The 13,835-nt window shown below is 42.0% G+C and overlaps 1 protein-coding gene and 1 long non-coding RNA gene across 6 annotated transcripts in view; one reads left to right on the forward strand and one right to left on the reverse strand.

The window, feature by feature from the left end:
• Positions 1–2,302: 2,302 nt before the first annotated feature.
• The window catches only part of MIA2 (MIA SH3 domain ER export factor 2), a 54,383-nt gene continuing 42,850 nt past the window's right edge, over positions 2,303–13,835 (reverse strand). For 3 of the 5 annotated variants that reach the window (XM_080977460.1, XM_080977464.1, XM_080977463.1), the window contains 9 exons: positions 12,330–12,365; positions 9,230–9,297; positions 8,574–8,656; positions 8,079–8,210; positions 6,464–6,622; positions 5,911–6,039; positions 5,008–5,081; positions 4,255–4,483; positions 2,303–2,799 (listed from right to left, as the gene is read on the reverse strand). In XM_080977460.1, coding sequence (XP_080833586.1) covers positions 2,636–2,799; positions 4,255–4,483; positions 5,008–5,081; positions 5,911–6,039; positions 6,464–6,622; positions 8,079–8,210; positions 8,574–8,656; positions 9,230–9,297; positions 12,330–12,365 — 1,074 coding nt within the window. In that variant the 3' untranslated portion in view covers positions 2,303–2,635. Of the gene's footprint in view, positions 2,800–4,254; positions 4,484–5,007; positions 5,082–5,910; positions 6,040–6,463; positions 6,623–8,078; positions 8,211–8,573; positions 8,657–9,229; positions 9,298–12,329; positions 12,366–13,835 lie in introns of those variants that run through there. The other 2 variants (XM_080977461.1, XM_080977462.1) reach the window with 2 other exon arrangements.
• Positions 9,304–10,020, forward strand: LOC308462582. The gene is made up of 2 exons (XR_013979219.1): positions 9,304–9,443; positions 9,810–10,020. It is a non-coding gene; the product is annotated as an uncharacterized lncRNA (long non-coding RNA).

The following is a 13,835-nucleotide window of genomic DNA, read 5'->3' on the forward strand; positions in this document are numbered from 1 at the left end:
ACACATACAGGGGTGGCTAATGTGGTATCTTCCCATAACAACTGCCATCAACCCTGAACATGGGGCAGGCATCCTGGGTGGGACTGATGGGAGCTGTAGTTCAATAACTGATGAGCCACAGGTTTGCAACCCCTGCACCTAGGATACAATCCAGCAAAAGCTAAGTGTTTGTACATACCCTTGATTAACAGTACAAGAGTCAACCACACACTTAACTGCTCTTGTGAGATCAATTTAACTAAGGGGCTAACAGTTACAAGCAAACACATGGATCTGAAACCTGGATCCTGTCTTTGAACTCTGAGAAGGAAAACCTACTTGGAGTGACTAGGAATGGGCAATCAGCCACTTCCAGCTGCTTCTGCACACTAAAATTCCCCTGCCTTCTAAAGCAGCTTTTCTTTGCTTTGTGACCTCAGCTATGCATGTGTAATGTGTAGCTAACCCTTCAAAAAGTTTGACTTGTGGGCCACATGGCATAGGTAGATCATGATGTTACAAGTAAATTAGCACTTACCTGTATTGGCAACTGGCAGAACCAGCTTCCCTTGAAGTTTTTCATTCTTAATGGTTAATGAATGGTCCCTAAGCCTACGTAACTTGCAGAAAAGTATGGAAATGCACAAGTTGAAACAAAGATGTTCTAATAGCCTGCTTTTGGTGCAACACAGGAAAACCCCCACTAAAGCTGTTAACAAGCTGTGGTGTCTGAGGCAGGTGCACTTGTAACATGTGGATGAGGGGAGGGAAAGTCAAATTGTGAGATCATATTGAATGCAAGGCACCTCGCAAAGAGTTGTATTCAATCAAATCCTACTTGAGTTCATTAATTAAGTTAAGCATGTCCATTAACTTCAGTGAGAGTAGAACTAGTGTTGAGTACTATCTAATCTTTCAAATAGTGGACGAAAAACGAAAAACAGCAATTAAGACTTCAGTATACACCAGCCTTTCAACAAAACACAATGTCTTCAGTGTCCATTTAAAAGGCAAGACAGACAGAGCCACTTGAACATCATACTGAAGAGAACTCTAAAAGTATGAAATGACCCAAAGGTTCCAGGATAGATTCAATATTGAAACAATTTATAATCAGAATAGGATGGATCATTACATACATATCTTGGGTGTCAAAAGATCAGCATACCCAGGTGCATCTTCAGCATATAGGAAATGAAGGTACTACATGCACCTCTCTGGGGAGGGAATTCCACAGGAAACGGGCTGCCACCTGCCAAACAATGCTACCAGGAGGACCCCCTCATGCAAGGGGTCTGTAGGGCAGTCTTTCAGGTATTTGGGACCCAAATAGTTTAAGACTTTAAACACTAATGATATTGGCATCCATCCGTCTCTCAACAATGAGTGCAGTTCCAAGGGGTGAAGTCAAATCGCAGCATTAGCAGTACTGAAATGACCTCCCCAGGGCGCAAGCCTGGGCAGTGTGTATGAAGGTCCTGGGCTACCCAAGCGACAAGACCCCCCCTTTGGCTTTGCTGATGTGGTCCAAAAAACCAGAAATAGGTTGGGCCCTAACATGGCTGCACAAGTTGATGGAAGGAGGCATACAAGACTCCATCCAACCATCTGGATTTGTGTAGGGTTTACTCCTTAGCCTTTTCTTCACCCAAAGATGTCACACAAGGCAGAAGAAGTTTAGGGTCAGTGTTTACCCTCGCAGGTTGATGAGCCCTATCTGCCCCTCACTTCCCTCTGCACTAATGTGGGCACCTTGAATTGGGCCTAGAAGCTAGCAACCAGGGCAGCTTTTGTAGAACATAGCATCACGTTGCAATAATCTGATCTGGAAGAGACCAGAGGATGGAGTAGTGGCCAAGTAATCTCTGTCAAAGGGTCTTAACTGGCAAGCCAGCTGAAGCTGGAAAAAGGCACTCCTCTTAACCACCAAATCTATCTGAATCTTCAGTGACAGTGCTGGATCCAGGAGCACTGCCACCCCTGCTCAAAGGACAGACCTGCTTTTCCCAGGTGAGTGCAACCCCATCTATAACAGGCCACCTCCCTAACTAATAACTGTGAATTCAGACCAATAGCAGTGGCTATTGTAAGCGGTATAACTTCTAAAGCAGGGTCTCCCAAACTTTGGTCTCCAGCTGTTTTTGGCCTACAACTCCCATCATCCCTAGCTAGCAGGACTAGTAGTCCGGGATGATGGGAACTCTAGTCCAAAAACAGCTGGAGACCCAAGTTTGGGAAACCCTGTTCTAAACCCATGTGCTCTACCCTTAGAAAACAAAAAAGCAGAGATACTTGTTTCATTGAAGAGTCAAAATACCAAAAATTATTAAATCCATTTAATTTTTTCACATTGTCTTTTGTTACAAGTATTCTCTTCACATGCAATTATTTTCTATGAGACCAAAACAACAGGAGAGTTCTTACATGGTACAAATTTTTACATCTCCTAGATATGCAAATTAAAAATAATTTAGTTACTGCTGTACAATGAAAATCCATTTATTCACAGTTAGACCATTATTTACAGGGCACTCTCCTGAGAATTATCCTATTAAGCTTCAATTTGAGCAATAATACAGTCAGTTAAGTAACAATAGCTACTTAACAGCAAATTACCGAGTTGAGAGGAAAAGGATAGAGCTAGTTCAAAATAGAGTCAAGTCTCTTGTTGTGATTCTTGAGGAGTTGCAGAAGATGCAGTTGACGGATGTGTTAACTCAGCAGGCATTTCATTTCTGCTCTCAGGTGGCAGTGGTGGAAAAAACCCAGCCCTTGGAGGCGGGTATTGAGAATAAGGCCTCACAGGAAATGGACCTCTCACTGTTGAAAGAGAATGATCAAAGCCCGTTTGGATTAGTACTCAGAATGGAGCTACTTTCTTACAGATTTGACACTGAATACTCACAAGCACACACATTAAAATCAACAGTAGCTGTAACCCATAAGCAAGAATGAAGGAAGACATTAGAAAGCTTCTCAACAATACAAGTTCAAGATGCCTATATAACCATGGAATATGTTTGCCTTCCATGGTGAAGGGGCAGCAAATGTTAATAGTTACCGGTAATACTTCAATAATGCCCATTGAGGTATCCAAGTGGGACAGAAATTTTCCTTGTACAACAGGAGTCTCCTCACCTCTGCAGGCCCCACATGTGCCCAACACCTGCTTTGGAGCACTGAGGGAACTCAGGGAAGGGAGCTACAGGAGGAGAAAAAGAGGAGGAAGTCCTGTTGTATAAAGGAAATGCTGCTATGTGATGGGAGGTTCAACGACTATCTTGCCATGGCCAACTTCATAAGGGAAGCTATGGCATCTAGACTGCCTAACTCACGGGCCCCTTTGCTGTGGAAGATTGTGCTAGCACTGGTCTCTTCATCTGACAAGAGATGTAGAGTAGCACTTGGAGCAGAGAATTTCCAAATTTATTTATCCTGCCCTTCTAACACATCTGCATCATTCAGAGTGGTTTACAATTAACCGGGAATGAAAACCGACTCAGATGCTAAGAGCATTCTAAAATGAAAGTCTACCTTATATAAATAATTTGTCCAGCAGCAACCATATAATAAAACTGGTTGTTGTTTCAACACAATGTTTTAATCAATCATCACAAAGCAGTTAAGAGGGCCCAAACGGGCCTCACCGGGTAAGGTATTTTAAAACCTGGGTGCAGCCGCTGAGAAAGGCTTGTTAGGTTTTCTAACAATAGCTTACGAGGTAAAGTTTAATCATATCTTCCACTAAAAGTAGTTATTAATTCCCTTAACACAGCTTTGAACTTGGGAAAATGTCCATTAAAAGTTATTGAGCACCATCAGCAAGTTAGCAAGACCCGTTCAGGCATTCATCTCCAACATAAAGAAGAGATTTCCCGGACCTGATGCCTTCCAGGTATATAGAGGACCAGAGTTGCACATGCTAGCCTCTTCTCCCACTACTAGTTGCAGAACTTACACACTGAGTGAGAAGGTCTGGAGGGGGAATCTTCATGTACTCAGCTGATTGCAGGAGATTCCCGTCCACATGGAGGAGTCTATGTGAAGAGTCCTCCTTCCTACCTTCCCACTCCATGAAGCTGATGGGAACAGAGACACTGGGAGCAGGTTTGCTCTATCGACTAACTTAAGCCAATTCATTTCAGTGGAACTTGGGTGCAATTCATTTTTCCTGGGTTGTGCCTCAAGTTATTGCGGTTTCCAAACGTTTCCCCGTGAAATGCATTTCATTATTTATTTTAGGGGGAAAATAATGTAAGAGCAGCAAGAACATACTTGGCAGAAGAGGACGTGGCAGACCAGCAAAATCCCTTGGGAAATATTCTCGAGGTCCATATCCGCTAGGAGGCACTGGTGGAAAGGGAGGGCCTCTTCTCATGAAAGGCCCTCTTGGGTCCATTGGCATTAGAGGAGCTCGCAGTAAGGGCAGTGGTGGCGGCACAATTCCAGGCCCAAAGCCTCCATTGTCAGGTGCATGAGACTGATCCGAGGCATTGAGCATATTCTGTGAGGAAAGGGAAGTGGGCAAGTTAAGATTTAGAAAGAAGCTTGTGCCACTTTTTCAAGCCACTGAGAAACTTGTCAAAGCACGTAAGCCCGAAAAGAAGCTATGATTTACAAGCTCCAAAGTGGGCAGATCAAAGCAGAAGCCCAATCCAAATCAGGAATGTGGGCTAACAGGACTGAGATGGAGCCAAACTCAAAGGCTACAAGTAGGAAGTTCGTTAAAGCAAGACACAACATCACCCCTGTGCTGAAAAGCTAGTCCACTCATTTCCAACTACCTTTCTTTTCGGTCCTTTCATCTTTCTTGCTCTCGCAGGTTGTAAGTAAATTCAGTCGTGAAACTATTATTTTAGCTAACATGTCTTCAGTAATTGAAAATGCCCACAAGGTAATAAATAATGCTGTAGCAAAATACATACTGTGTAAAATCAATTTAAAGAACTGTCAAATTCAGCAGAAACTTGGCAAACCTTTTTCGCACCAAATGAAATTGATCTTCTCAGTCTTTTGTCTGTTACTTACACTGTCACTGGGATGATCTCTTATTCCATTTCCACTTAAGTCTGTTCCTGAGTTATTCTCAGATGCTTGTCCATCTGGAAGTGGGGGGAAATAGCCAACAAGCACTTTAGCATTAAGTAGTCCCAAAACAGCTGTCCTCCAAAGAACAGATGGGTGTGGAAATGTATGTTTTTGCACATTTACTAAACAGAGGTGTTGACTGTATTGATACTTTTGTGCCCTTCAAAAAACAAAACAAATAGTGCCATTCCCGCTCACAACCAGTTTGAACTATTGTTTTTCCTACTGAAGTTAAATAAATGACAAGGCTGCTGTATAGATTTACTAGACGATCATTTCAGGGAAGAAAATTTATCTTTTCAAAACAACCAGTGTGTAAACACCAAAGGCATTGTTTAAACGCTGTGCTGGTTGTAGAGAACAAGGTCTGTTTCAAAGTCTAAATCAATGTTTTACTGATCTTGGGTCAAATGTCTTAGATGAAAGGCTTTTTGCTTTCAGCATGAATTCAGGTTATTCCTTCCCACATGTGACCACAGATGCTGAATGGAGATAAAGGAATGATGTGACTTATGGTAAGCAAAGCATAGCAGTCCAGTTAACACAGAGAAAGTGCAGAAGTTTCTTAAACTTTATTGCTGCCTCTTTTTTTGTGTGTGTGTATCACAAACATGGATTACTGCTTGGTATTACAAACAGCAAAGAACATTAATTTCAAAATACCAAAGTCATTACTGGCATTCTTTTTTGATATGCTACGAACAAGAGAACAGAAAGTGCTCTGAGCGTTTGGATTTCAAGCTCTTTGGGCTTTAGTTCTGAGCAGAAAAGGATTATTTACTGCTGCAGCCAAATTTGGTAATGAACTCCTTTATTTGGGCACTAAAAGAAAGCAGTTCCTACCTGCTTTATCAAATGAAGGCATGCTATAACTTCTTAGTTCTGCTGGTCCTGAAAGTCTTCCTGAGTTGGGATGACTGGGATAAAATCTTTCTGGTCTTCGAGGAAGAGATTGCTCATTATACAGCTGACCTACCATTCAATAAAAAAGTGCAATTTATTCAGTAGATTTTATTAGAATTACTCAATGATGGCTTATCAACAACTTATATCTTCTATTCCTTGTGTTATGGAATATGCAAACTAAAGGACATGGGGCGATAGCTAGCTAAACCTAGTAGCTGATGGAAATCTCACATCTATCCCATTTATCAAGGTCGATCAACTATACAATATGGTCTTGGAATCTTTAAGCAGTTATCAGACTCATATATATCATACGTATGCTGCTATCCCTTAGGTACAACATCAAACACTTGAACCTAAAAAGCCCTGGCAATGATCCCTCCAGAGGTCACAGCACGGTTCAAAACAAAAGGGAGCTCAGCAGTTATTTCATTTTGTAATTGCCATTAAAATAGAAAATGTCCAAGAATGATGGGCTGTGTTTAGTTACCTGGAGGCGGGGGCATTATCCTGTGATCTCTATCCCATGGAGGTGACAAAGATCCAGTGTCAGAAGGTGGTCTGTGGGGATCAGATAACCTGTCAGAATGCAACTCTCCTCTTTCATTACTAACTTCATACATGCCAGCATTCCCCGGTCCTCTTGATCCTAATTGAACAAGTTACAATGGATTCAGTCACTTGAGACATCCGTCATTGCAGTTTTCACCGAGTACCAAACCACGAGATCCCAACACATTGAAAGGTGGTAGAATAACACACATGGCTCCCTTGGTGAATTTCAGTCTTGTGCTCTTTTTCCAGGAGGGGTGCAACTGTTCAGTCAGTCAAAAGTACAGTAAATACTAAGAGACAGCTGCTTTGAAAGAGGGTGGAAGGAACCCTGAAACAAAGTCTACATTATATTCTGATTCCTCTCACTGGGCAAAGGGAGGAAAAAGAACGTTAGAAGTCTTTTCATCAACCTCATCAGTGTTGGCAACATCTTGGCAGAGATTCCTCCTCCCTCAGAGCCCAATTCTGCTTCCTCTTCCCCAAGCAATTTGATCAAACCCATCAAATGCAACATTCTCCCCTCTCTTAAATCTCTAATATTTAAAGTAAGAAGACAGCTGGAAAAGATTAGAGAATTTCCCCCCCATTTAGAAGAATAAATGAGAAAACACGCTTTAAACCAGTAGGGCAATATTTTGAACTACTGTACATTAAAGCGTTTTCATTTCTAATTATTCAAGCTGTTGAGAAGCTTTTAAGGTCTGACTCACTCTGTGGCTCATAAGTACTGATTTATGTTGGTCTATCACCTATTTTGTTATACTTGTACTGGCTCTGAATTTATCTGAGTATAGTTGCACTTTCAAGTCAGCAAATTGACATATTTCCTCCATCCTCTCCAGCAAAAGCCAGAACAAAAAGAAACAGCTCCTGAGATTATTCACCACATGCTGTCAATACATATCAGTTAAAAACAAAATTCTTTTGTTTTTTTCTGTTGAGATCAACAGCCTAAAATACAAATAGACTCAAATATTCTTGCTACAATGATATAAAAGGCCTACTCTTTCAAACTCCCTTTATTGAATCTGAAAGATGGCACTGGCTTCACTTTTAGTAGCTAGATGGATGAGCAGTGTTGGTTTAAAAAATTAAGAGTAAAGTAGGTGTTTTTTTAAAGCTTTTATTCTGTTTTTGTTTTGCGTTGGGCACCCATCTACTGTAATGAGCTGCAGAAACTACGGGAAATAGACTGTTCCACAAATGGATGGACAGCACTAGTGGAAGCATAGATAGTTTCATGATATTCACAAAAAGCACTAGTAGGTGCTGTTAAGAATCCTTCCATGAGCAGAATACATCTTTCACATGTAAAAGAGCATTTTTAGATCCAACACACTGGTTTTTGGAACATAGAGTCATAATGGTACTGTATACTTCTGCTTCCTGACCTATATGCTAGAGTGCATTTATATGGATAATTTAAGCTTACTCTTAACCGGGTTCTTTTTAGTATACTTTTACAGATAGATCCATTACCAAGAAAGGAGGGATAGACTAAGAGGAGAGAGAATCCATGAAAGTTAAGTTTTCAAATTTAAGAATTGTACCTCTTCCTCCTCCACCACCTGGAAGCACAGGTGAAAATCTTAAGGGGCCCTCCAATAAGGTTGGAGGGGAAAGAAAAGCTCTTGTTTCAGATGAAGGTCTGCCCATTGGTGAGGGTCCATATGGGGAGTGCTCTGGAACAGTTAAAACAAAATACTAAAATTCACAGGTTAGAGTTAATGGGCTGACATATAGTTCATTTCTCACCTAGGTTTAAAACTAATTTGGGACAAAAGAAAAGTCAACCTCCTGACTTCATTATCAGTCATGGAATTTTTTTTTAAAAAGTCATTTTAAATAATTTTCAAATGCTCTACAGATTGTTAATAGGAACAAAAATTACAATGGGAATCAAAATACTATATGCTGTTGCTGCTAAAGGTCAAAGAAATAAAAATGATCCCTGCATGAATAAAGACCAGCTATGCTTTCATACATAAATGGAGTCATGATCTCTTTACATTTCAACAAGATGCACATTTTAAAAAGTACTGTACCTCTGCCAAATGCCCTAACTGGCATATCAAGAGCATAAGGATCCTTTTCCAAACGATCAAATTTAAATTCTGCTTCTGTTAATCTAAAGGAAAGAAGAACATGTTAATAAACTAACTTCTTCCCTATTTTTTTCTAGAACTCAACTTTTCAACTGATGAAAAAGGTAAAAATCAGTTAATGAAATAGATTACAGGCATTAATTGTTAAATCAGAAAGTTAAATCCAGAGTTTTGGAGTACATTGTCAGTACAGTCATACCTCGGGTTACAGATGCTTCTGGTTGCGCATTTGCGGGTTGCGCACCGCACCAAATCTGGAAGTACCGGTTACTTCTGGGTTGCAGCGCTTGCGCATGCGCAGAAACACTAAATCACACATTGCGCATAAGCGCCAAATCGCGACCTGTGCATGCGCAGACGCGGTGCTGCGGGTTGCGAAAGTGCCTCCCGTACGGATCACATTCACAACCCGAGCGTCCATTGTAATACGCTGATGACACACATCAGCCTGTGCATATGTATCGTTTTTTATTTTTCCAGAAAACCCACATAACTGATCACTGGTGTCACATAGTAAGTGAACGACGGCACATTATTCAGTGACAACAGTACGTCAACAAAATCAAGTTCTTCAGTATGTACATTTTAATGCTTACTTTTGTCTACTGTATGCATTTTCTTCTCTTATATCACTGAGGTGCCTTTCAGCTGCCCGTGCTGCCAGCTTTAAAAATAAAAGTTCTTGTTAAATACTGCTATTCCTTAAAGCACAAGAAATATTTCCAGTTGAAAGTTTGAACACTGTTATCTCCTATCGTAGAACAGCAGTCTATTAGGAAGCCTATGAAACAGCTTAAGGTAAAGGTAAAGGTACCCCTGCCCATACGGGCCAGTCTTGCCAGACTCTAGGGTTGTGCGCTCATCTCACACTATAGGCCGGGAGCCAGCGTTGTCCGCAGACACGTCCGGGTCACGTGGCCAGCGTGACAAGCTGCATCTGGCGAGCCAGCACAGCACATGGAACGCCGTTTACCTTCCCGCTGGTAAGCGGTCCCTATTTATCTACTTGCACCCGGGGGTGCTTTCGAACTGCTAGGTTGGCAGGCGCTGGGACCGAATGACAGGAGCGCACCCCGCCGCGGGGATTCGAACCATACGATCGGCAAGTTCTAGGCGCTGAGGTTTTACCCACAGTGCCACCCGCGTCCCATGAAACAGCTTAAATTACACTAAAAGTGAAGTACCCCTCCTCCGTGTTCAGCAATGACCACAATGCAAGACTGCTGATTTCAATGCAATTTGCAGCTGCTGGACCACTGTGACTCCATCAAGGGTCTGGGTGTAAACCTGCTTTTAAATATCCTGATCTTTCTTATTCACTAGCAATTTGACCCAATGGGTATTAACAGACAAAGAAGCTATGGAATACTGATGGCGTTCTCTTGCCCATAAAAGTTGGAGATTAATTAGCATGCTCCTTAGATGGAGTAGCTACTAAAATGTCACCATCTCTGACGCCCACAACTTACACAGAGATGGCGCTGTTGAGCTGGTGAAAACAAACTATGAGTAGCCAACATTTTGCCCTCCATGTGAAAGTCTACAATATCCATCAGCCCATTAGTATGGCCAACAGGGCTGGGATGATGGGCAGTGTAGAAGAAGAGTTTGGATTTGATATCCCGCTTTATCACTACCCGAAGGAGTCTCAAAGCGGCTAACATTCTCCTGTCCCTTCCTCCCCCACAACAAACACTCTGTGAGGTGAGTGGGGCTGAGAGACTTCAAAGAAGTGTGACTGGCCCAAGGTCACCCAGCAGCTGCATGTGGAGGAGCGGAGACGCGAACCCGGTTCACCAGATTACGAGTCTACCGCTCTTAACCACTACACCACACTGGCTCTCTGTGTAGTCTAACAACATCTAGAAGTAAAATAGGAAAATTCCTTCCAGTAGCACCTTAGAGACCAACTAAGTTTGTTATTGGTATGAGCTTTCGTGTGCATGCACACTTCTTCAGATACCAACAGCTGTGCATGCACACGAAAGCTCATACCAATGACAAACTTAGTTGGTCTCTAAGGTGCTACTGGAAGGAATTTTTTTATTTTGTTTCGACTACAGCAGACCAACACGGCTACCTACCTGTAACTAGAACATCTAGAAGCATGATTTTAGCTACTCCAAGTCTAGCAGGATTAGTACAGATCAAACTAATGGCAGGAATTCAAGGTTGTGCTCTTCTGATCGTTCCATCAGGGCAAGCAGTTTGGCTTGCCAGATGGAACGATCCCCAGGAACCATTCCAGTTCTCCCACCTGCCACCCAAGCCAGTTTGAAGGGGTGCGGAGTCTCTGTGCAGGGGCCTCATTAACTGAATCCCACCCAACGGTTGTTGAGCAAGCCCTCAATCCTAGCTGGGACATTTTTCCCTTCCCATCTGTTTTAGCGGTCCATGCCAATTCAAGCTCTGGAGGAAGCTTTCATATGGATTCCGTTTGTGTGAATCTCTTAATAAAACTGGAGTGCCTTATAACGGGAAAGAGAGGGGTGGGGTTTATTTTTTGTCTTGTGTGAAAGATGGGTTTTGCAATCACATTTTGTTCTCCATTACTGCAATGTTATCAGAGGACAGACTGTTTTTATTCTTAGATAAGAGCCGCAAAAACAGCCAAAGTATTTATTAAAATGGCATTGAAACAAGGCCAGGAGAGTGTTTGCAAAATCAAACATTTTAAAATTGGCATTGGGTTTGGAAGGATTTATTTTTACAAGAAGGGATTTACTGTTACTATAAAAAAAGATTCCATAAGACACTGAGGAAACTGGGCACAGCATCCATGGGCTCATATTGATATAGTCTTTTCCTGCCATAAGCTTGTACCTTTTGAGGTAAATTAGATTTATCCAGTGATTTTTTTTCTGGGAGGATGCAGGGGTACACGTACCCCTAAACATTTTGTGAATCTTTGTAATTTTGTCCATTTACTGTATTTATTTCCCCCGATTTGAACTATAAAATGGAGATTTTCTTGAGTCAAAATGAGAGTACCCCTAAACATTTTTTAAAGGAAAGAAGCACTGGATTTACCCCACCTATTTTTTACTAGTACTAATGAAAAGGAGTATTTTTATGGTCCTACAATTCTGAACCAAGGGGCATAGGAAGCTTTCCCCCCCTTTCTCCATTCTTCCTCTGCCCTGAAAGAGTTCCTTCTGAAATGCATTGCAGAGTGGCTTTTCTCCAAACACAACTTGAACTGCCACAAATTCTGCCACTGAACAGCACGCAGAGCCCTGCAGCTGATCCTACAACTGAGCAATAGCACCAGACTTTATCAGGAGACAGAATATACTTATTTAAAGAGAGGAAGTTTAAAAGGCCCTATAAAATATAATTTAAAAATCCTATTGGGGAGCTGGTGGTCAGTAAATGAGTAAGATAAACAACGGGGTGGGGTAGCAGCATCCAGATGCACATCTGGATTTATAGCAGCTCACAGAAAACCTTCAAAACAACTTTTGTCAATTTACCCAGCATAATGGCTAAACTTGGGGAGTTCAAAGGAGCAGTCTAACAGTTGTTTTGGGACAGCTGCAGAGCAAGGGGCAAATGAGTGTATTAGAAAGATCCAGGTGAATCTCTCAAAGGCAGCATACAAATATTTTAAAATAAAATAATAAAAATGCCTTTGCCCCTTTTGAAAGCATCACACTTTTCAGAAAGGCTGGCAGGTTTTTAGCATTTGCAACTTACCCAGTTATCATGAGCTTTCTGCTCATGGGACTTAACCTGTTAAAAGAGAATTCCACATTAGTTCAGAGGTGCAGAACTCAAATCACAGTCTGAAAGGCAAGATGCATTTTTTTAATTCCAAAGAGCCACGCTAGCACATGACTTGTGGGAAAGTACAGTCATACCTCGGGTTGAAGTAACTTCGGGATGAATATTTTCGGGTTCTGCTCCGCGGCAACCCGGAAGTAACGGCGCACATTACTTCCGGGTTTCACCGCTTGCGCATGTGCAGATGCTCAAAATGACATCACATGCATGTGCGGAAGCGGCAAATTGCAACCCGTGCAGATGCAGGTTGCGTTCGCTTCAGGATGTGAACAGGGCTCCAGAACGGATCCTGTTTGCATCCAGAGGTACCACTGTATATGGCAATTCACTTTCTCTCCACACCCACCTTCTATTAATCTCTCTCCTTTCCCCACTCCATAATGTTTATCTCTGTTGTGCCTCCACTCCACAGGTCTCTCTGCCTTCCTCAATACTGTTTTACTCTCACATTGCCCTGCAGTGCTCTTGCTTGCTCACTCCTCCTCTCATTTCCCACGTTTTTTCCTGCTGTTTCTTCTCTTATCTCCACTTCTTTCTTGCCAAGTTCATCAACAACAGCAAACAAGGTTGTTGTTTTTTACGTTCCCAGCATTTTACCCCAATGAAAGTGTCTCAGGCACAAGAGAGGAATGCCCTCTGGACAGATACTAGCATGCCTCCGTTTCTCAGCTGCGTGCCTCAGAAACCAAAGAGGAGGAAGAGGAAAGTGCATGAATTGACACAAGAATTCCCCCATCCCACTCCTATTCATGCTGAGCTTAGGTGGGCCTTAGATGACTCCACAAGGAGTTGAGAGAGGGCTGGCAAATGATCTGGCATGCTTTTGATCAAATATAAAGTAACATCTTGAGTACTTAAATACATAGCACTGGCTGGGTTCACACATGGTTTGAAGTTGGCCTATTTAGAAACTAAAACAGCTTGTTTTAAACCAGGATATGTGGTTCGTATGTAACGCTAAGCTACTCCTAAACTCAGCAGAGGTACTCCTCCTGTAGAAAGAAAATGATGCCAAATGCAAAAAGGAGCAAATCACAAACAGAAATTTTCCTTTGCTGCCATGACTCAAAGATGAGCCATGTCTGCAAAGGTAGAATGTTCCTTCGCAGCCACTGCTTCAGTTGAAAAGCCGTACCCGCTAAGGAAGAAATGGGAGTTCACTTGATGTGCTTTTGTGTTGCATCACTTGATGTCATGGGCCATCATGGACTGACATGTGGGCAACCCCATCCACTTATCAAAATGGCCCACAGAGGTGGGGAAGTTTTGGATCTAGTCCACTGGATACATTCCTCACCTGTGGTCAAAGTCAATAAACTTTTAAAGGTGAGAGATGCTGCATTTAAGATATATGTTATTAATAAAAATAATAACAACAAGGCCTCAGTCTGCTATACACTTGTCTGGGAGCAAATTTAA

The sequence above is a fragment of the Podarcis pityusensis genome (genome assembly GCF_964106645.2).
Source record: "Podarcis pityusensis genome assembly, chromosome: 1".
In the NCBI taxonomy this organism is placed as follows: domain Eukaryota; kingdom Metazoa; phylum Chordata; class Lepidosauria; order Squamata; family Lacertidae; genus Podarcis; species Podarcis pityusensis.